General features: G+C 38.1%; 2 protein-coding genes across 2 annotated transcripts; one reads left to right on the plus strand and one right to left on the minus strand.

Annotated features, from left to right (window-relative positions):
• Positions 1 to 3,826: 3,826 nt before the first annotated feature.
• Positions 3,827 to 8,009, plus strand: C11H12orf60 (chromosome 11 C12orf60 homolog). Its single transcript, XM_007967749.3, has one exon. It carries the CDS (start codon positions 4,147 to 4,149, stop codon positions 4,879 to 4,881), a length of 735 nt encoding a protein of 244 aa, XP_007965940.2. The 5' UTR covers positions 3,827 to 4,146; the 3' UTR covers positions 4,882 to 8,009.
• Positions 8,010 to 8,113: 104 nt separating this feature from the next.
• On the minus strand, positions 8,114 to 22,480 carry ART4 (ADP-ribosyltransferase 4 (inactive) (Dombrock blood group)). The gene is made up of 3 exons (XM_007967753.3): positions 21,492 to 22,480; positions 18,969 to 19,680; positions 8,114 to 8,263 (listed from the first exon to the last, which is right to left on the minus strand). Exons 1-3 carry the CDS (start codon positions 21,678 to 21,680, stop codon positions 8,172 to 8,174), a joined length of 993 nt encoding a protein of 330 aa, XP_007965944.3. The 5' UTR covers positions 21,681 to 22,480; the 3' UTR covers positions 8,114 to 8,171.
• Between the last annotated feature and the right edge of the window lie 677 nt (positions 22,481 to 23,157).

The raw sequence follows: 23,157 nt of genomic DNA on the forward strand, positions 1-23,157 counted from the left end.
ATCCATGGACAGAGTTTGAGTTGACATCTTTGCTTTATAGGGTCTTTCAATTCATGGACAGAGTTTGTCTCTCCATTTATTTATATTTTCTTTGATTTTTTTTTTACTTCAGAATTTTTTTTAAATCTTAGTGCACAGACTATGCACATATATTCTTAGGTTTATATATAAGATTTTATTGAGAGAGTATTATAAATGATACTTATAAAAATGATTGGTTCCCTGTTGTTCATTCCTAGTGAATAGAAAAACATGGATATTTGAATGCTGACCTTGCATCTGCTAAAATTACTAATAGCTCTAAGAACTTCTGTGTAGATTCCTTGGGATTTTATATGTAGATATCATGTTGTCTACAAACAGAGGTAGTTTTATTTCTTCCTTCTCAATTTGAATATTTTCTTTTTCTTGTCCTACATCACTTTCTAAGATTTCCAGTATGATATTAAATAGAACTGGTGAAAGTGGACATACCTGACTAATTCCCTGTTCTGAGGGGTAACAATTAGTCTCTTATTATGTTAGCTCTGGTTCTTTGTAAGAGTCCTCTATGATTAAGGAAGTTTTCTTATATTCCTAGTTTGCTAAGAATTTTAATTATTAATGGATATTGAATATTTAAAAATGCCTTTTCTGAATCTACTAATGTGATCATGTGGTTTTTCTTGTTTAGTTTGATTTTTTAATGTTGAACCAACCTTACATTTTTGGGATACACCTTAAATTGGGTGCGATGTATTATTCTTTTTATACATTTTTGGATTGGATTTGATAATATTTTGTTGAGGATTTTTATGTGTATGTTCTTAAGGAATATTGGTCTAGAGTTTTCTTATTTTTCTACAATGGTAGCCTTATAAAATGAGATGAGAAATATTCTCTTGTGGACTTTGGGAGGCTGAGGTGGCTGGATCACGAGGTCAGGAGATTGAGACCATCCTGGCTAACACAGTGAAACCCTGTCTCTACTGAAAATACAAAAATAAATTAGCCAGGCATGGTGGCGGGTGCCTATAGTCCCAGCTACTTGGGAGGATGAGGCAGGAGAATGGCATGAATCTGGGAGGTGGAGCTTGCAGTGAGCCGAGATCAGGCCACTGCACTCCAGCCTGGGGGACAGAGCGAGACTCCATCTCAAAAAAAACCCAAAATAAATTAGTCTCCCTTTCTGTTTTCTGGAGGATATTGTGTAGAATTGTTATTCTTTTTTAAATGATTGTTTGAATTCACCACTGAAACCATCTGTGTCTTGAATTTTCTCTTCTAGAAAGTGTTTAACTACAGATGCAATTTCTTTAAGAAAAATAGGTTTATTCAGGTTTTCTGGTTCTATTTGGGTGAGTTTTCGTAGCTTATGTCTTTGAAGGAATGGGTCTATTTCATTTAGATTGTTGAATTTGTGAACACGGAGTTGTTTATAGTGTTCTCTCATTATCCTTTTTATGTCTGTAGGGTCAGTAGTGACATCTCATTCTTTATGTTGGTAATTTGTGTTCTCTCTCCTTTTTTGGGTCAATCTGGCTTAAAGTTTAACAATTTTATTGGTTTTTCTTTTCAAAGAAACACCTTTTAGTTTTGTTGGATTTTGTCTATTTTTTCTGTTTTGAATTTCGCTGATTTCTATTCTTTATCATTTTTTCCTTTTGCTTATTTTGAATGTTTGCTCCTTCTTTTCTAACTTTAGAAGTTAAAATTGTTCATTTTATATCTTCATTTCTAATATGAACATTTAATCTACAGATTTCTCTCTAAGCACTGCTTTAGTTTCATCCCACAGATTTTGATATATTTTCATTTTCATTCAGTTCAAAATATTTTCTTTATTTTTGTGACTTTTTTGATTATTTAAGGGTGTGTTAATTTATAATATTTTATAGTTTTTCGTGTATCTTCTTTGTTGACTTCTATTTTAATTCTATTAAGAGAACATTTGTTGTCTTTTATATATATCAGAAAAGCTGCTGGAATTTTTTATTGGAATTGTGTTGTTTTTATAAATTAATTTGATGAATACTGATATCTTAGCAATATTGAGTGTTTTGGTCCATTAACAATATATATCTTTCTATTTATTTAGATCTTCCTTAATTTTTCTCAGCAATATTTTACAGTTCTAAGTGTAGAGATATTTCATCTCTCTTGTCAGATTTATCTATAAATATTTCATATTTTTAATGATATTGTAAAGGTCATTGTTTTAATTTTAATTTCTGATTTTTATTTTATTGCTAATATATGGAAATACAATTGATTTTGTACATTTGATCTTGTATTTTTCAACCTTGTGAAACTTAGTTATTAGTTCTAGAAATGCATATTTAATGTAACTATTGATATGCTTAGATTAAGTGTAACGTTTATTATTAGTTTTCTGTTTTTCTGTTGTTTTTAAAATTTCTCTGTTTTCCTTTTCAAGGAATATAAGTAGTTACTTAAATAATTGTGAAGTTTCATTTTAATTTGCCTATTGACCAAAATCTGTATTAGTATCTTAGGGCTGCTGTCACAAATTACCACAAACTTAGTGATTTTAAACAACAGAAATGTACCGTCTCAGAGTTCTCAAGGCTGGAAGACTGAAGTCAAGTAGGCCCTCACTCCCTCTGGGAGCTCTGAGGGAGAATCCATGCCTTGCCTCTTCCAGCTCTGGTGGCCATCATCAGCCCTGAATATGGGGCCACATCACCCCCATCTCTGCTTCCATGGCCCCATTGTTTCCTGCTCTGTTTTTAGTGGTTACTCTAGAGATTACAATATACTTCCACACTTCACACAATCTGCTTAGAATTAATATTTTATCACTTCAAGTGAAATCAAGAAGTCTTTCAGTTACATAAGTCTCCTTACCCTCTCTCCTTTATGATGTAATTGTCATATACATTGAGTCTACATGCATTGAAAATCCCAACAGTGCTGTTTTTTGATTATAATTTTTGCTTCTTTCTGTGGTCTGCCACCCACTGTTTGATTCCCAGGGGTCGCCTTTCCTGGTGTTCTGGTTGGAAAACAGTTTCAGCTCTTCCCACTGCAACTGGTTCTCATCTTGGGGCAAAGCAGTGAGAGAAAGGAGCCTGCAAGATCACTACCACCATCCCTGCATGACAGTTGCTTCTGCTCAGGGTAGAGTGGGAAGAGTGAAAAGGGGTCCACCCCATAAGGACAGCCTTTTCACTGCCAGTTGGCAGGGTTGGGGGCAAAGGACTGACTGACCTCTGCTGTGCTTGTGAGATGTGTGGGGGGGTGGGGTGGGGAGTAGGGAATGGGGGTGGGTGGCACTGCTGTTACTTCCTAGCGCTTGAAGTCAGAAGTGTTTGGGGCTGCCTCCTGCTCATGACTAGTTGAAGGCAGACAGAGGGCTAGGTCGGTGGGTTGGTGCGGGGGGAGGCGCTACCATTTTGTTGCCGGCAACTAGATCAAAAGGGATCTACCCAGCAGAGGCCCCTGCTCCTGATTTGCTAGGCAGAGTAGGTTTTTTCTGGAGCTCTCCCTGTTTGGGCATGTTCACAGTTCTAATTCCAGGCGGGCCTAGAGCCCAAGGTGGGATATATAGGAAGGAGGAAAAGACAACAACAACGAGAACAAAACACCCACCGTCAAACAAAAAGTCAGAGAGCTTCATTGCTTTTTTGTCCTTTCAATGCCGTACTCCCTACTTCCTTGGCCTTTTGTCATTTAGCTTTCAGCTTATCTGATAGGGATTTTATATATTCAGTTCAGATTTTTAGTTGTAATCAGTAGGAAAGATTGGTTGGAGTGTGCTTAGTCTACCTTAACTGGAACCAGAGACCCTCTATGTAATTTGTAATGCTTTATCCAATATTTTTCACTACACTGAATAGTTTTCAAGGGTAACGTCCTTGAGTGTAATGTAATTTAGTATATGAATCTATCCATATATTTGGGATCCAGCATACAGTATTTGATATGTGGTATAAATTCAGTGATACAACCCTATTCTACTCTGTTTTAATTATTTTTGTTATTTTTTTATTGAAGCAAAGTATCATTTTTGTTTTAATGTTTGTATAGCTTTCCTGCCTCATATTTAGACTATACTTTCAGTTTTTTATGGTTGCCAAATCGACTTTTAGTTTTCATTTGGATTACTGCTTTGCTTTGCAGTGCTGAAACTTCTTTGTTGAAGAAATGTCTTCAGAGTCAGAAAAGGATAAAGAGAGACTGATTCAAGCTGCCAAAATGTTCTTCTTTCATGTACAAGATTTTGCTTCTGTCACAAACACGCTGACTGAGTTGTTTAACCGCAGTATGAATACTCAAATCCTTTTGATGGCTGTGAAAAACAATAGTAACATCAAGGATTTTTTTGAGCAAATGCTCAAAATTTTTAAGGAGATGCAATCTGTAGTGGATGCAAAACATGACAAAATTCAAAAGGAGTCTTTAGGTTCCAAGGTTGCAATGGCCATGTGCTCTGTGGTTCAGAAGGGTACCAATGTAGAGGAGTTGCATCAGTCAGCTAAAGAAGTGTTCAAAAGTGCCCATACACCAGTCATCATCTCTGCGCTAAACAGCAGTAACATCCTTGGGAGTTTGGAATCTTCTCTTTCACACTTGATGAAATTCCCCATCATGAATCTTCAATTAAGTGACTTCTATACAGAAGACACCAAAGAGCAATCAGATGTCACCACATCGGAGAGAACCAGGAGTCCAGATTCTTCCAAAGCCACTATGATAGACATCTTGAAAAAACTGCAGGATGCACTAAAAACTGAGGATTCCAAAAATCCCATAGAGTCAGCAGCAGATTTGTTGGAACAAATTGTCAAGGCTATGGGACCAATCTTAGAGATTCTCCGAAAAGCCATAAAGACTATGGAAATGAATATTTCTGTGTTTAAGAAAGCCAGTGACAAGTAGGGATACAACAGAACTGTTCATTTCTGTCAGAAAACTAATTCAAATCTTATGGTTTTTCATAACAGTTTCTAAGATCTTTTGGTGCCAAACATGGTATGTTAGAACATAGTACACGAAAGTCATCTGGCAAAACATTTTCCTGTAGTTTTGCTTTATTAAAATAAAGATAAATAATTCAGAAAGCCTGTTTGAAATGTCAGTCACTAAGAAGAATATAAACAAAGTGATATTACGTTTGAGGATGTTTCTAAATATTATGTTTCATCTTAAAGCATAATTAAAACAACCCTAAGGATCATAATCATGTAAGTCACAGTGTTCTCAAATGTTGGTGTTTAGCAGAATCATCTAGAAGACTTATTAAAACAGACTGTTCAATTTCTGATTCTGTAGTCTGGGATCAGGCTCTAAAATTCACATTTCTAACGACTTCTTAAAGGATGCTGTTGCTGCTTGTGCCTGGAGAGTCAATGCTTTAGGAGAATTGTCTTACTCAGAAAATTATGACTTCTCATGGAAATCAAATGCTTTTGGCTGACTTTTTAGCTTCACTGAGTGGCTTCCAATTGCCTGTCCAGTCCACATTACCCCTCACTCTCTGCCAGACCTGTCTGCTCCCTGACCTTATGCTGTACATACATCGATCATTCCGTATCTGCTTCTATTTTCTACTTTCCTCTAAATAAAACCTCATCTCTGATAGAAAGCTTTATCTAACCATAGGCCAGAGGAATCACATTTCTGTCTCAGCTTCAAGCATTTAATATTTAATATTTGGCCTTGTTTTGGGCACTACACACTTGGCACATACTCTTTCTTGTTTTTTTCTCCTTCCGCTCACCCCTTCTCTCAGGCTAGAGCTCTAAGGGCTGGTTCAAATGCAGCCTCTTACTTAAAGCCTTCCAGCTGTCTCTTCTTGCCTAGGTTGGAAGAAATCTTTCTTTTGAATTGTTTTGAACAGAAAACTTGATTTTCACCTTTTTTTTTTTTTGGCCTTTCACTTGTGGCTTGCTTATGTTCTTAATTTCTCCCAAGAGATTGTAAACTCATGAGAGATCTGGCCTAGTGTTCTCAACTTTTAATCCCCAAAGTGCTTTGTACATAGTATGGCTCAATACATGCATTTCTATGGCACAGGAAAAATGTACTTAAGATGTCGGTTGGCTTTTCCCAACATAGCATGTCATTACTGATTCGTCGATGCTCACTGGAAAAGCTTGCTCCCAAAGCCATGCCCCCAGGACTCTCTACTAGGTAGCCACCAAACTGCCAAATACCCTATCCTATGCAAGTCACATAAATTGTCTGTTTGTAGAAATGCTTTCTTTTTTTTGTTTTTTTGAGATCAAGTCTCACTCTGTTGCCCAGGCTGGAGTGCAGTGGTGTGAACTTGGCTCACTGCACTACCTCCACCTCCTAGGTTCAAGCAATTTTCCTGCCTCAGCCTCCCAAGTAGCTGGGATTTCAGGCGCACACCACCATGCCTGGCTAATTTTTGTATTTTTAGTAGAGACGGGGTTTCGCCATGCTGGCCAGGCTGGTCTTGAACTCCTGACCTTGTGTCCATCCTCCTTGGCCTCCCAAACTGCTGGGATTACAGGGGTGAGCCACCATGCCTGGCAGAAATTCTTTCCTTTATTGACTGTAGAGGCTACTGCAACTAGGTGACAGAGGTGATTTGGCCCTGTTAGTTTCAAATCCCAATGTAAAGAAGGATAGTACAGAGATGCCTGAACTCCCTGCCAGGTAATTTTATGTAGCTTATTCCCCATTCTGTTTCTTTGATCATGACACAGGCCATTCAGGAAGTCCTATGGAGAGTAAATAGATAGACCGATTTTCAGTTTTGCTGCTTCTTATCCAAATCTCAGAAGGGATAAGGAGCATGGACTTTCAAAATCCAAAATTACAGAGTTAGCCCACATCTTTACTCCATTTAGCCTGATCCCAGAATCTTTAGTGATCATGATCAGGTTAAATAATCCCTTATGTCCCTACCTAAATTACTACCTGAGGGAAGCGTTAGAGAACATTTCCAGCTATGCAATTCAACAATTTATACTTCTCTGCATCTGCTAGTTTACATGTAATGAGACCTCACTATATCACTGATATTTGTTTGTAATCAGTGTTTTTTTCCTCTCATAATCTGTTAACCTTCACACATACCCTTATGTTTTCCTAATATTTAAATTTGCTATGAAGACTTAAATTTGCCATCAAGTTCTCTATAAATTAACATATGAGTTTAAATTTTAACTTTTGTAATGTCTTAGGAACATGCATGAACACCCATTAGTGCTGGTGAATGAGATTTCACTAACATCTTTCATTAACTTTCCCTTTTATTTCTCAAGTTTCCATGTGTCTTCTCATCTGAGACCATACTAGCTTGATCTTGAATGCTTATAAAAATATCTGAAGAAAATTTACACTTTGGTTAATCTCTGGGGTTCAAAGCTTTTCTGTTTGGTGAAGAATTTGTCCTTTGCTTTCTAACTTGATCTTCTTTGATTTGTTCCTATTTGGAATAACTAAATTTAAAAAAATAGGAAGAGTCCTTGTATTCATTGGAACTCCTTCAACTGCTTGATGCTTGACATAGAAAATCTAATTCAAATTATGCAGGCAAAACCATAAATTATTGATTTATATAATGAAAAATCTTGGAGTATTCAGGTTTAGGCAAAGTTGGATCCAGAGGCTTATACACTCTCATCAGGTCTCAATTTCTTTTCATTTATCAGCTCTTCCTTTGTTGTGTTAGGTCCTTTCTCAAGGAGGTAGGGTCTCCTCTCCTGGTGGCAGGATCTCTACTGGCAGCTATAAGCTCCTACCCTGCTTTCATTAATATCCATTCAGAAAAGAAGCTCCCATTCTATTTCCAATTGCATTTCCAAAAAAGTACCCTGATTGTATCTCACAGGCTCTGATTGGATCATTTTCTATTCCAGCATGAATCTTTGTGTCCATGAAGAAGAAATACACTGATTGGCTAAGGCCTGAGTTACAGGCCAATCACAGTCAGTAGGCTGAGCCAGCTCTGCATCAGTTGCTAGATGGGCAGAGTGATTTCCCCAAGAGTACTTAGGGTGCTCAGATTGAAATAAGGTAAAGGGGTGCAAGGAAAGGCATAAGAGAATTAACAAAGAGGAGGCCATGTACTGGTTTCAGCAGAAGTATGATGGGATCATCCTTCCTGGAAAACAAATTTCCATTTCTAGCCAAAAGGCCAATAAAAAAGATTTTATTTAAAAATTTTTTTAAATAAAAGGAGTCACAAGATTCCTTTATACTCGGCTTTTGGAAAAGATGATGACACTGGCCAAAAAGGAGAGAGATGCAATAGCTATGGGATCAGGGATGCATTTCTTGCTGGAAGCTGTAAGAAAACAAAACAAAAGTTAGAGATATTTTAGGTGGCAGTTTTTTTTTTTTTAAAACACCTCATTTCTCCATTGATCCACTTTCTTAACTTAGAAAATTCCTAATAAAAACATTTGAAGTTAGCTACTTTAAAACACATTCTTTTAGATTTTTCGAACATAACTTGCTTATTTTGTAGATGATGAAACAGACACCAAGAGGTTAAAAGATGTACTCCCAGGTAACCCAGCCAGCTGGTGGTAGAGATCTGATTTTCCATCTTTATCATCACCAGCAGCATAATCACTGTTATCATTATCTCCATCTTAATTATCATCTTCTTCACCATTATGAAAGTTAACGCAAACTGAATGCTGATTTTTGTGCTAGTATCTATTTTGAGCCCTTGCTATATATTAACTTACTTAAGCCTCACAACAAACCTATGAGATTTTTATTGTCATTATCCTTGGTTTTTAGTTGATGAGATTGTGACACAGAGATGTGAAAAAACTTGCCGGTGTCACACATCTCGTAAGTAGTGTAGGCACCATTCAAATTTGGCCAGTTTATCTCAATTCTGCATTCTTAACCACTAAACTGTTTGTCTGTGTATTACATGTCCATCCATAGAATTTTTCATTACAAGGTGAGCAAGAAATATTCACACAGTCCTGTTTCGTGTGTGTGTGTGTGTGTGTGTATGTGTGTGTGTGTACTAACTACACATATACACCTTTCACAGGAAATGTGGGACAGGTTAGCAGTCAGTTCGGTGTGGAAGCAAAACTGGAAAATAAATAAAAATTGTCAGATATAACTAATAATTGACCATACAATGGGATGGGGACTGAAATGAGATGGGAGATGGAAATCTTGTAAAGAATAGTCTAAATAAAGACTGGAATCTCTTTTCAGCCAGTCTTCACTGATTGTTTCAGGTAGAAAAGATGTTTCTGGGAGGAAGAGATTCAACTCTAATTGCCTCAATATTTGCTCATATTGTTTGATAGGATAACCAGATGAGGGAGAAATGCATTTCAACTATTTTCATACTATATATATATATTTGAGTTTTTTGGAATTTCTGTATAGGAATATGTGTGTGTGTGTGTGTGTATACAAGTAGAAATTCAAGACAGAAAAGACAGAAATTTACTGTGTGTGTGTGTGTGTGTGTGTGTGTATACACACACACAGTAATTTCTCTTATTTTTTTGAGATAGAGGTCTCACTCTGTCACCCAGGCTGGAGTAGATACAGTAATTTTCAAGACCTCAATTATCACCAATAAGAGTTGGCAAGGAAAATTAAGAGCATACATCTTTCTAAACTTTTGTCAAAGTTTGTGTTAAAATCAAATTATGTGAATCCCTACAGAGACCTAGGAAGCATTAATACTGCTTTAGCAGGTCAGTCATTAGAATGGTTCTCAAACAATTTTATTTCCTCTTCACTGAGGCTAAAGATCAGAAGGATTTCCAGTCCCACCCTTTCCCAGTATTTAGAGAGCTTAAGGGTCTCTCTTAGGCCACACAGTAAGCGACAGAGCCAGTATTTAACCTAGAGAGTCTGATTCAAGAGATTATATGTTGAGCTTCCTGGAATGTAAATGTCAATTCTCAGTCCTCACTGTATTTGACCTATCAACCATATTTATGATAGTGAATCACTCCATCTTCCTTGATACTTACTCTTCACTTTGTTCTTAGGACACCAACTCTATCGGTTTTCTCCTCCCTCACTGGCCATTCCTTCTCCATCTTTTTTTTTGAGATGGGTCTTGCTCTGTCGCCCAGGCTAGAGTATAGCAGTGCAATCTCTGCTAACTGCAACATCGGCATCCCTGGCTCAAGTGATTCTTCCACCTCAGGCTCCCAAGTAGCTGGGACTATAGGCGCACACCACCATGCCTGGCTATTTTTTTGTATTTTTGGTAGAGACAGGGTTTTACCATCTTGCCCAGGCTGGTCTCGAACTCCTGAGTTCAAGCAATCTACCTGCCTCAGCCTCCCAGAGTGCTGGGATTACAGGTGTGAGCCAACACACCCAGCCTCTCCATCTTCTTTGTACTTGGCCTTTTAAAATGGGAGTGTCCTGAGGTTTGGTCCTTGGACATTTTGTCTCCTTTATTTACACACTTTTGTGGGGAGATCATCCGGTCTCATGGCTTTAAATAGCACCGATCACTCACTGACCTCAAATTTATCTTTCCATCCTGGGTCACTCCTCGGAATTCTACACTATGCATCCAACTATCCACTCAACACTTCTGCTTGGGTTACTATTGCACAGCTCAGATATAACGTGTCAAATACCAAACTCCTGCTCTTAAATCTACTCCATCCCCAGGCTTCTCCGTCTCAGTGAGTGCCACCTGCATCTTTTCAGTTACTCTAGCCAAACCTTGGAGTCATCCCTCATTCTTCTTTTTCCCTCACTCTTCACTTCCAGTGTGTCAGGACCTCCTCTTGGCTCTGAATCTGGTCAAACCTTATTGCCTCCACTCTAACACCTTCATCTGTCATCTGAATGATCGAAATAGCCCCCTACTTGGTTTCTCTGCTGACCTCATTACAGTTTATTCTCTACTGGGCTGCTAGATCAGTTCTGACACAATCTTCTATGTTCTCTGCCCAAAACCTCTCAGTGGTATCCTGTCTAAGAGGAAAAGTCAAAGTCCTTACAATTGCCTTCAAGGTCCTATGTGATCAAATCTACATCATCTTCTGTCTTCACTTTCTACTACTTTTCTCTCATTCATTCCCATACACTGGCGTCCTTGGTGTTGCTTCTAACTTGGGGCATTTGCACTTGCTGTGATCTCTTCCTGGAATGATCTTTCCTCAGATATTCATGGGACTGGCTCTCTCATCTCCTTTCAACCTTGGCTCAAATGTCACCCTCTCAGTGACGTTTTCCCTGATCACCCAGTTTAATATTACCACTCCCTCCCATGGTGTTCCCTATCTCCTTACTCTGCTTTATTTTTCACCTTAGTACCTAACACCTACCGGCTACGACATAATTTACTTCTTTATTTTGTTTATTTCTGCCTCATATCAATAGAATGTAAATCCCCAAGGGCAGAGATTTTCACCTATTTCCTTCCCTACACCTAGGATAGTGCCTAGAACATAGCCAGTGCCCAATAAATAATGATTTGTTGAATGAATGAATGATAGCTGCTATTATGAAGATGCCCAAATAAGAGACAAACATAGAGACACTACTGTCTTGTAATCATACTCATTCTTCAACAAAATTCATAAGCCCTCTTTGTAATAGGATGTTAAAAATAGCTTCCTTTTAATTTTATGTCAGGTTAAAGTAACTAACTCTGTTGATACTTTTTCTTTATCTCTTGTATGGCCATTATCATTTCTACCTGGCATTATTATCATTATTGTTGTTACATGGACCATATATTTAGGAAAATAAATGAAAGACAGCTGTGCATTAAATTAATTACAAACTGAAAAGTGTTTTATTTGAGGATACCTCACATTTTTTTTTTTACTTTTGTAGTTGTCTTTAGTTTTCTATTTGACTATCTCTTCAAAGTTTTTAATTTTCTCTTTACCTTTTTACAGTATTTTTTTAAAATTGGAGAATGTGATCCATTGACGGGTTGTGACATCAGCTTAGGAGGTCATAGTCATCGTTGTTTAATAATGTAATAAAATAGGTTAGAATGGAAAACACTAGCATTACACTGCCTGTGAAAAGGATAACTGTTATATTTTATGAATATGTGTGTATTTGCATATTTATGTGTGTGTGAACTGACTCATAATGTAAATAGTCATAGTCAAGAAGCTTAAAACTAATGGCAGTTTCTCAGTTATATTTGCTGAAGAATGAATGAATTCCCTGAAACCAGTCTGTGGAGAATACTGTCCTGGAATTCTTATTAGAAAACATGGGGAAGGATCCTATTTTTGTCATTTGTAAACTGTGAATAATTTTACGCAAATCACTTAAGCTCTGTGAATCTCAGCATTCACATCAGTACAGCGGAGTCAATAACCTGACTTACAGGGTGGTTGTAAAACCTAAACAGATAACGGGTGTCAAAGCATTTTGTAAACTAAACTGCTAAACAAATATCATTTTATCAGTGTATTATAATCTGATTTTGGTCATCATGCCTTAGGGTGTAAAGTCTGGAAGAAATACATAATGATTATAACTTCTATTTCATGGAATCTGAATCTGAATTTTATCAGACTGTTCAGAAGTAAATAGTCTCTTAAAAAACAGAAAAAGGCAAAACTGATGTGCACTATATCAAGTTAATCTAGTGTTTGAGGCAAATGCTATCTATAGCCTCTTTCTGTCAAAATGCAAGGAGCATGACTGTTAATATTTTAGAATATTACCTAGCAAAAACTTAGCACCCGAAAATGAAAAGCATTATTCCTTCTGCCTCTTCCTTTGTTTCTCTTCTTACTATCAATTTCACTGAAGCACATGTTTGTGCCATAAGCCATTATCCCACTTCCATGTGCAAAGTACTTTCCCAGAGTTTCTCAGTTGTGTTTGAGAGGATGCAGAGACACCAATGCTATCACAGCATTCCCACAAGGTGAGTATCACTTCCATTTTATAAATGAAGAAACAGGCTCAGAGGTTAAGTCATTTGCACAAGGCCTCCTAGCTGCTAACATATGCCCAAATCTTTCTGGCTCCAAAGTTTATTCACTTTCTACCATGCCATGTGGTCTCCCAGATTCATTCAATGACTCATTCTTTCATCCATTTATCTGAGACAGGCACTCTACTTCAAGGTCATTGTGATGCCACAAATAGGGTAAACTAATTTTAGATAATTGAAGCCCAGAGTAAAAGAAAACGGGAAGAAATAGAAATCTAATAAAATAAATAATAATAATGGTAATAGTAATAGTATCTCAAAAGTTTTGAGTACTTACATTTGTCAGATACTGTTCTAAGAGATTTTACATGCATTCATTCATTTTCTTCCCACCAGAATCATACAGGTTTTTAAAAAGTGAAGTTTACATGTAAAACCAGGCTGACTGCAAACAATTGCCTGTATTTTTCTAGAAACATGGTAAGAATTTTGATTATGTGAAACATTTTAACAAATAAATCCCTGTGCTTTGTGAATCCAATGATATAGAACAGAGCATGTATTTGTGTGTCTACAGATTTTTGGCGTAGGTTATTTTGCTGAAGGAAGCAAGATTAAGGGCAAATAACTAACATTCTGTTAACATATTTTGAGTCTTCCAATGGTCATGAAAACACCTGTTTCTATGGCAACGAGTATAGGTCATGTGAGAGGTGATAGAATAATTAGAGGGGAAAGCGAAAGCTGTGAGTTTAGAATGACAATTTTTTCCTTTGCAAATTTACTTCCTTAAATAGTATAATGCTATTAATTTGATCTCTTGTCTCTCTAAAAGCAACAGATTCCTGGAAACTCTTAAAGCTTGAGTCACGAGTTAACAGGACCGATTTTAGCATAAATTGAAGGACTGGGGAAGCTATGCTCTTTAATATACTGTCTCTTCTTTGGGAGAATTACGGTATGCTGGCTGGGTAATTTTAAAGGTCTTCTTGTGGTCTTTCCAGTATCATGTCTGTCAGATCTAGAGGGAGCAGGAGAGAAAACATAATTCACTTGGCTTATAGGGACTTCTGGGGACACAGAAATAGCTTGTGGCTCCTGCTCATGAAACAAAACAACGCTGAAAGAATGAGAAACAGTGTCCAGAGAAGATTTCAGTTTCGTGAGGAGTTGGGTATCAGTGCTCCAGAACACCATCTGTGAATTCCCTAGGCTGGGATTAGTGGAGCAGTGAAATGGGAAACAGCAGCTATCTAGAAAGTCGGGTTTGGGGAGAGTCCGCTGATCTTATTTCTTCCCTGTTAAGGACCCCAGATAAGAAGACACACTACTTCCTTCCTCTTATTGTTCATGTATGGATCAGTCCGATACTGCTCCAGAATGTTGGGGTAAGTACTACTTATCAAGAAATGACTTTCTAATGTTCCTTAGCTTATGGATTGAGAGAAAAACAAACAAACAAACAACAACCAACACTGTAGCGAATCACTGAAAACATTCTGAAGGCAATCAAATTTTTTTTTTGAGACAGAGCCTCGCTCTGTTGCCCAGGCTGGAGTGCAGTGGCGCAATCTCGGCTCACTGCAACCTCTGCCTCCTGGGTTCAATTGATTCTCCTGCCTCAGCCTCCCAAGTAGCTGGGATTACAGGTGCGTGCCACCACACCTGGCTAATTTTTGTATTTTTAGTAGAGATGGGGTTTCACTATGTTGGTCAGGCTAGTCTCGATCTCCTAACCTTGTGATCCACCTGCCTCGGCCTCCCAAAGTGCTGAGATTATAGGCTTGAGCCACTGCACCTGGCCAGCAATCAAATATTTTTTAAATCAGAAGAGGTAGATATTGTGTACCGTCCAAGACCATATTCAGTAGTGCCCCCTTATCCTTAGTGGATACATTCCAAGACATCCAGTGGATGCCTGAAACTACAGGTAGTACTGAACCCTATGTTATTTTCCTGTATATATACCACCAATGATAAAGTTTGAAGTGCGGCAGCAAAACTAGCATGAATTTCTTTTTCCTTCTTCACAATTCCACAGGTAGAAGATTCATTTTTACTGTAGATCTTAGCAACCTCAGCATACAATTTTTTCTTTCTTTCTATTAAGTCGAGAACTTTAAACTTTTCATTCAAAGGAGGCACTTTCTCTTGGGCATATCTGAATCGCCAAGATCACTATTCTTGCACTTTGGGGCCATTATGAAATAAAATGAGGGTCACTTGAAAACAGACACTGCAATACTGAAACAGCAGATCTTATAACCAAGAAGGCTACTAAGTGACTCACAGTGTAGGCTGTGGATCCCCCAAACAAAGGGATGATTCACATCGCGAGAGGGAAGGCACAAGATTTCATCACACCGCTCAGAATGGCATACAATTTAAAACTTAGGAATTATTTATCTTTGGAATTGTCCATTTAATATGTTCTATGGGTAACTGAAACCACAGAAAGCAAAACCATAGGTAAGGGGGCACTACTGCAATTTTTTGCCCTCAACTAAATGACTGTGATGCCAACTAGCCAATGGCAGATGAGGCTTAAGTAGGTCAGGTGGAACCAGAGGATGGAGCAGCCTTCTCTGCAACCCTTAGTCAGAGTCTGGGGTCAAAGGAAGAAAGGCATCCCTGCAATGTGAGCTTATTCCTTTCCCTCTTTTACCTTCTCAGATAGTTTCATAGCTGTGGAGGGTGAGAAGATGCTCCAATTCCAGCTCTTGGCAGATTATATGATGCCTCTGACCTATCTCTTCCCTCTTCACTTCAATTTATAAAGAAAATATTATCCTCCATGACCAGTGGTATTTTTTATTCTGCCATTTACAAGCTTTGCCACATGGCCACACAAGCTTCTAATTGATAAAATTTCTGAGAAAAATTTAGTTTTGGTAACTCACAGTGCAAGTGACCATGTCGATCATTTACATTGTGACAACAGCTTACTTTTGACTAGCGGTTGAAGCTTCTAGAATATTTTCCCTTCTTCAAATATTGGAACTGTTTTTAATTAATTGTGTTATATGGTAATGTGGTCTAAGGCTTAGATTGCTTAGAGATGTAAAAGGGAATGCTTCATTCATTCACCATTCAACAAAATAGGCTGGGCACTTCTATGTGCCAGAGGACTGAAGTTAGTAATAGCTAACACTAATTTACTATTACTATATGCTATATAATATATAAATAATTTTATTTATTTATTTTTATTTTAAGATGGAGTCTCTCTCTATCACCCAGGCTGGAGTGCAGTGGCATGATCTCAGCTCACTGAAACCTCTGCCTCCTGGGGTCAAGTGATTCTACTACCTCAGCCTCCCTAGTAGCTGGGACTACAGGTGTGCACCATGATATCCAGCTACGTTTTGCATCTTTTTTGTAGAGATGAGGTTTCACCATGTTGGCCAGACTTGTCTCAAACTCCTGGCCTCAATTGATCCACCCGCCTCGGCCTCCCAAAATGCTGGGATTATGGGTGTGAGCCACTGCACTTGGCCAATAATTTTACATTTTTTTTCATTTTCACAAAAGTCTTCTGAGGTTCTGTTATGATGATTATTAGGTAGATGAAAAAACTTGGGAGTTTAAGCAACTGGACCAAGAACACATAGCTATTAAGTGGTACAGTGGGATATAAATTCAAACAGAGTGGGTCTGGGCTCAAACTGCCTGCCTGCCTAGCTCTCAGATACTCTGTGGTCAAGTTCCTGACCACAGGGAGCTTACAGAGCAATACAAGATTATTGATTCCCTTAAGTGTGATTTGTGATTCCAAATATTTCATTAAGACCAACCCAACTTTCAGAATTTAGTGATATATGTGGCTATCCCAGCTAAACCTTAACTCAAAACTAAGTTAAAGTTGCATTTGAGTAGTTTTGCCATAGGAAAGCAAAGATTGATTTGGGTGGGGGTGTCCTGAAATATTTTTCTTTGAGGTTTATAGAGTGGCAGAATGTGAGTAATAGTTTATATTATATTCTCCTTTCCCACAGTTTCCCACTCAATGCTTGATATAAGTCTTCTGTAATTTTTCTTTGAATATATTTTACTGTGCTTACTATCCTAGTGAAGAATTATATGCCCCAAATTCATGATGAGAATGAAGTAATCATATCCTAGTCAGGTGTAGTTCTAAAGAATCCTGGAACCTGGCTATGAATGTTTTGGTTTATTATCAAAATCTCACTGTTTTCTTCATATTCTACTATAGTTTTTCATCCTCTACAAACACTAATCTCCTGTGTCTATGGGGCAGATACTCATTTCACTCGTTTTGCTGCCATGCTTCCAAGGAGAAATGTGAGGAGATGACAGTATTAATAGGTCTCCTCTCCCTGTTCTGTATTTATAGCTGGGACAGAGTAAGCAGATTCTGGACCTCAGTCTAGATGCCAGTTTGAACACCTTTGCAACACTACCACTCCGAAATGTTGAGAAATGCTGAGAGCCTGAATTATAAATCATAGCAATAATGATAAAGCGAAGACAAATTTGGGGATATATCGAAGGTAGACCCTGCAACTGGGTTGCAGCTAACTGTGAGTGTGAATACATTTATATATTAATAAAGACAGTCTTTTTTTTTTTTTTTTCTGAATCTAACAGAGCACAGGATTTGCTACACAACTACCCCTCCATGAAATGACTAGGTGGCAACATAAAATTCGATCAGCCATGTTTTTCTTAAAAAAAGTTTAACTTTTTTTTTGTTTTTTGATATTTCTAATGTTTCCTGCTTCAGTTCATTTTTCACAATATCATCAGAGCCCTTTCTAAGATGCTAATCAAATTGATTTCTACTCCTTAAAACTTCTAATAACTTCTTATTACCTACAGCATAAAATTAAAAGGTCCTTAGCACGAAATACAAGACCTTTTATAATAAGGCCCTGTCAGAATTCTCCCACCTGGATAAATCCCCACTCCCTTCCTACTCCTATTCTTTTCCCCTATCCTACACATCCTACATACCAGCCACCCAGAATTTCAGAAGACACCAGGCTGTTTGAAATCCTTGTGATTAACATATGCTGTGTCTTAGTCTGTTTTCTGTTGCAATAACAGACTATCACAGACTGGGTAATCTGTAAAGAAAATAAATGTACTTCTCACAGTTCTGGAGGATGGGAAGTCCAAGAGCATGGCTCCAGCATCTGGTGAGGGCCTTTGTGCTATACCATAACATGGTGGAAGAGAAGGGGGCACACAAGACAGACAGAGGCACCAGTGATCAGACTGTCTTTACAACAACATACTCTCACAATAACTAACCTGCTCACATGATAACAACACTAATCCATTTATCCAATCATCTCTTATTAGGAAAGATCCAATCATCTCTTATTAGAGCCCATTTCATGACGCTGTTGCATTGGAGATTAAGCTTCCAACACAGGAACTTATTGGGAGACACATTCAAACCACAGCAAGCTATTCTCTGCTTAAAATGACTTTTCTTTCATTGAAAACTGCCATTCTCATGACAAGTCTCCTGTGGCTCTCTATTATGAAGCCTTCCTCACTGTTCCTGGAGAGAATAAGTAACTCTGACTGAGCAGTCTGCACTGAGCAGCCACAGCTATTGCTTAAATATTTGGTATATCACTTAGTACTTCTGAGTGTATACATTTGTTCATATTTCCATTTCTCATTAGACTAAAAATCCTCCTAGGTTATTATTTTGCTTTATTCATTCTGTATTTCCAGGGCCCCCATCACAATAGAAGATGGTGAATGAATGGAAAATTAATGAATAAATACCTTGCCTCTTGCTTTACTTTTAGAACTCCTATCCATGTAATGACGATGACAAAAACAATGAGTTTGAGGGAGAAGTTAAAAGTGCTATCTTTATGCCACCTTCCAGTCAAGCTTTACTCTGTCTGCAATTTTCTACACAATAATTTCATTGCAAAACTTATTGTCCTAGAGGTAATGCAGCACAGGAAGAAAAGAGAAGAAGCCAATAAAGTGGCTTTTCTCTAATCTGTCAGTTCCATCATTACTGAAGGCCAGTTTTCATGTTTTTGGTCTTTCCCCTCAAGCCCACTGAGAAAAAATAACTTTTATAAAAGAGCAGTGGTCTGTGACCCCAAATGGCCTCAATTTAGATAAAGAATACCTTTTAGCAGTTGACAGTTATACGTGCTCAGGTTCCCAGTTGACCTCAACTGCAACCAGTTTCCTCTTGGGTGGGAGCTCATATTTATAACTTTAAACAACTCATAGGGAGGGATCAAGACTTCCTTCTTGAGGGAGAAGTATTGTACAGGTGCACCCAGGCAGGTGAATATAGTAAATAGTGTCTGGTTCCCAAACTCCTGTGCCTCTTCTTTTAGGAGGGATGTGGAGAGGAATTGGCCAAATCGAATGGTGGCACCTGTGTAGGCGCTGAAGTGAACATCCTTCGTCCTATAATGCACCTCATAGCACAGAGGAGTGCCATTCTTCGTGACGCTGTCTTTCCTCAGCAGCTGGATTGCTGTGGTGAGGTAGTAGTGTAAATATTTGAATTGGAATGAACGTTCATACTGCTGTGGAGCCCTGGCAACATAGGCCACGGCTCTAGTAAAGTTAGAACGAACATTGCTGTTCAATGTATAAAACAAAATAGCCACAGCATGTGTGGTAGTCATGTTCTGGGGTAGAACTTTTCCTTGGTTAAGCCAGGTTAAGTGAGCTTTTTGCCACATCCCAAAGTAATTCTTCTGGGCTTCTATGTCTTTTGTGAAATAATCCCCTTGAGTTAGTTTCTCCATAACCTCTTTGCTACAGCCTTGGTACTGATCATCAAAGGAACCTGGTGCGAAGTCAAAGTCGAGTTTCATCGCAAACTATAAAAAAAGAAAAATCTTGAGTTTAATTTTTCAAATCAGATGGTGAATGTGGTTGCAGATTTGCTGTACTCTATAAGGCCAAGTCTTCTCCTGGAAACCAATATTTGCTGAAGTAAGTTTCACTGAAAATCATTACACTGTTCCAATACTTCCTGTGTCAATGACCTGTGCTAGAGATTGAATTTGGTTTGATAAATAAATTACTGAAAACTTGAAAAACTCATCTCCCCAGAGAGGGAGTAACTCTTTTAACATCAATAAAATCACAGCATGTTTGCATATTAAGTACTTTGAAGAAAAATTTCATAATCTTATAGTTTAATTATACTTTCTGTTTCCTCTGCTTTCCCCCCTTTCTATTCTCTCAGTAGTGTTTTCAAAAATATCACTTTTATGAATGCCCAAAACCTATATTAAATCCTTAAACTTTATCCTTAAGCTATGAATAGTACTGGGGGGGCTCTCGTAAATAACAACCTTCTTGTCTACCCAGGTTCTGAAAACATTGATAATAAAAATAGCAAAAGACAAAAGCCAAAATATCTGTTTTCTTACTGAATAAGGGCACGCTACAGCAGTCACATCGTTAGGTCTGATGGCAAGTGGCTTGTTAAGAGCAAATTCCAGAATGGGACTGACTCATTTGCAGGCAGTACTGAACTGGGACCTGCCCAGGTAAGATTCTCGTCAAGGGGAAACAGAGAACTGATGCCCTTTGCCATGAGGCTAACTCCCAGGAGGAGGAAGAGCAGAGCCAAACTCAGCACACCCAGTTGTTTTTTCCCATGCTGCCAGTGGAGTACATTTGTCCACCTCGGGGAGAGCAGAGTGAGTCAAGGGTTGGACAGTGGCCAGGAATGTGCCCAGGAAAGTCCCTCCCCTTCTGGAAAAGGACATTCCTTTCTAATGGGTGGCCAACAGAATGTTATTTATTGACATCTGGTGCATGTTAAACTGAAGTGACAGATTTGAATAGAAGTCCACAGAATATCATCGGTCTATCATTTGGAGCCATATATAAATTATATAAATTCTAAAACGTTTCTTTCTTGAAAAAGAAATGGTGTTTTCCTAATAAACAGTGCTCATTAAGGGACATGTTAAAGGATCACATTCCATCCAGTCAATATTAAGGATGCTGGAACTGGAACTTAAAGAACATCCCATTTGGTATTTTTACTGTGTTATTTATGAAGAGACATCAGCTAGTTTGTAAACTAGAACACATTTTTAAGACTGATTAAACGATTTTAACCAATAACTCTTCACAACAGGTATTAAAATAGGTCTACGGTATCTGTTTAAGCCAAGCCGAGCCAAACCATACCAAACCAATAACATAATGTTCTGTCAACTGTCATGAGGAACTCTGAAACTTTGTTAATATGTTACTAGATCTCAAATATGCACTCTGTCATCTCTTAACATTAGGTTGTTTTTGTTACACAGATCTTTATTAGAATACTTAAAACTTAAGTCAATCTGTATGATAGAGTTTAAAGCCAAATAGACTTGGTTTATTTTGCATTGTTTGTACTATGGAAGCAATATTTTACTTAATTTTTACAGTGGATCAAGAAAATAATTTTATGCCACTAGCATCCATAATGTCACATGTACAAACAATGAAGGATTCTACAATTTTAATAATTGTTTTCAACACTCTTTACTAACATGATTTGTTAAAATGTCGGAATGAAACTAGAAACTGAATGCCTAAGGTCTGGGCCATTTAAAGGCTGTGGCCAGGTGAATGTTCTGTTGGAGCACTGATCATAAGGAGATCACCTCCTCAATTGTCCCCCTACCTCAGAACCGTCTGTGGGTCTCTGCAGGCCAGAGAGGAGCAGCAGGAATGGCAGCAGGCCTCCAAGGAGCCAGATTCTTATCACTGTAGGAGCTGCAGTAGTTGGGAGAAGAATCTTCTTGCATCTGTTCATCAATGGACCCCATTTGCTTGTGTCACAAGTACTTCTCCTTTGCCCTTGCATCTTCATCCTGAGATGAATTCTCAGCGTTCTCTTTTGAGGTTTTCGTTCGGTCTCAGCAGGAACCTTTTTTGCTCTTGTCTATGCTGAGCAACTTCTGTTGCCCACCAACAACTAATAGCTTGTCCGAGGGAGGAAATCAACTCCAACTTCTTTGCAAAACTGAAATCTCTGTGAAATAGCCAGATGTGCGCACCAAATAAGGGTTTCTAAAGAGAACCCAAGTTGCTTTTCAATAAAAAAAAAAAATCTCTGATCTAGTCTGTTTTCAGGGGAATGCCGAGGTCCTGTTAAGTGTCAGACTCAGCAGTTCAGCCTTCCCTTTCCCAGCCAAACAGGAAAAAGCATGCTCTGTCCAGCGTCTGGGGCCAAGTAGCATTATCTGGAGCCCCAGGCTTCCATCAAAGCTGATAAGATTGGTATGCGCAGGGCAGCTGGGAACGCGCCACCTCAAGGTGGGTGTCTATAGGCTCATCTGGCACTGCTGATAGGCCCTGCCCAGGACGGGCTGTCACAGAGCTAACTGTGTTTTAGGGTTATTGTCAAAAAGAAGGCTCTTTGTACTGCTTTTCCCTGGCACCTTTGAAATTCTCCAATCCAGAGATTGTACCTCTGGGTTCAAAGCTCTTCCCCCATTTTCACTTCTGAAGATATCAGGCCGTCTGTCCACACAATCCCAGTCTCCAGCGAATCCTAATGATGACTGTCAGGAGACTGTTTATGTAGAGCTGACATAAGTCAAAATAGGGTCCACTGTGCAAACTTAATCCAGCAGAGTTCTATTAAGCACTCTCTTTTAGGTACTACCCTTTCTAGTCTGAACATCCTTCTTCTCTTCCCAACCCTTGATAAAATTATATTTTCTTGCAGATATTTTGTATTTATACTCTGGATTCATTATTTAAGAAACTAAAAGTTAGCAATCCTTGAAAATTGTTTTTCTTGCAAATATTTACTTCTGGATTCAATTTTTAACTTTTAAGGTAAACTAAATGCTGTTCTTAAGTATTCTAGTATTTTTTGGCAACCTAAATCTTTTTTAATCTAAATTTTCTGATGATCATAGCAGTTCTGCCTCATTAACAAATATTCAGAATATTTAGAAAGCACAAAGGAGAAAAAATTACACATAACTCATCACTTGGAGAAAGCCACTAATTAGGTCTGGGTTTTGATTTATACACCCTTAGACATACACACACACACGTTTCTAGAACTAATATAGTATGCAGTTTTGCATACTGTTTATTCCCCTTAATATTTTATTGTAAGCATGTCCCTATATAATTTAATACCCATTGCAACATATTTTTCAAAAAAGGTTCACTATATTCCATTATATAGGTGCTGCCACATAATGGAATAGCATGGGTGGATCCACGGACTGTACAGTCTCAGAAAAAGATTGATAAGTGACTAGAACATGGACTCTTGAATAAGACATCTCAGTTCAATTCCTGGTACTCCCTCTTCCTAAATATATGAT

Source organism: Chlorocebus sabaeus, chromosome 11 (genome assembly GCF_047675955.1).
Source record: "Chlorocebus sabaeus isolate Y175 chromosome 11, mChlSab1.0.hap1, whole genome shotgun sequence".
Lineage (NCBI taxonomy): Eukaryota > Metazoa > Chordata > Mammalia > Primates > Cercopithecidae > Chlorocebus > Chlorocebus sabaeus.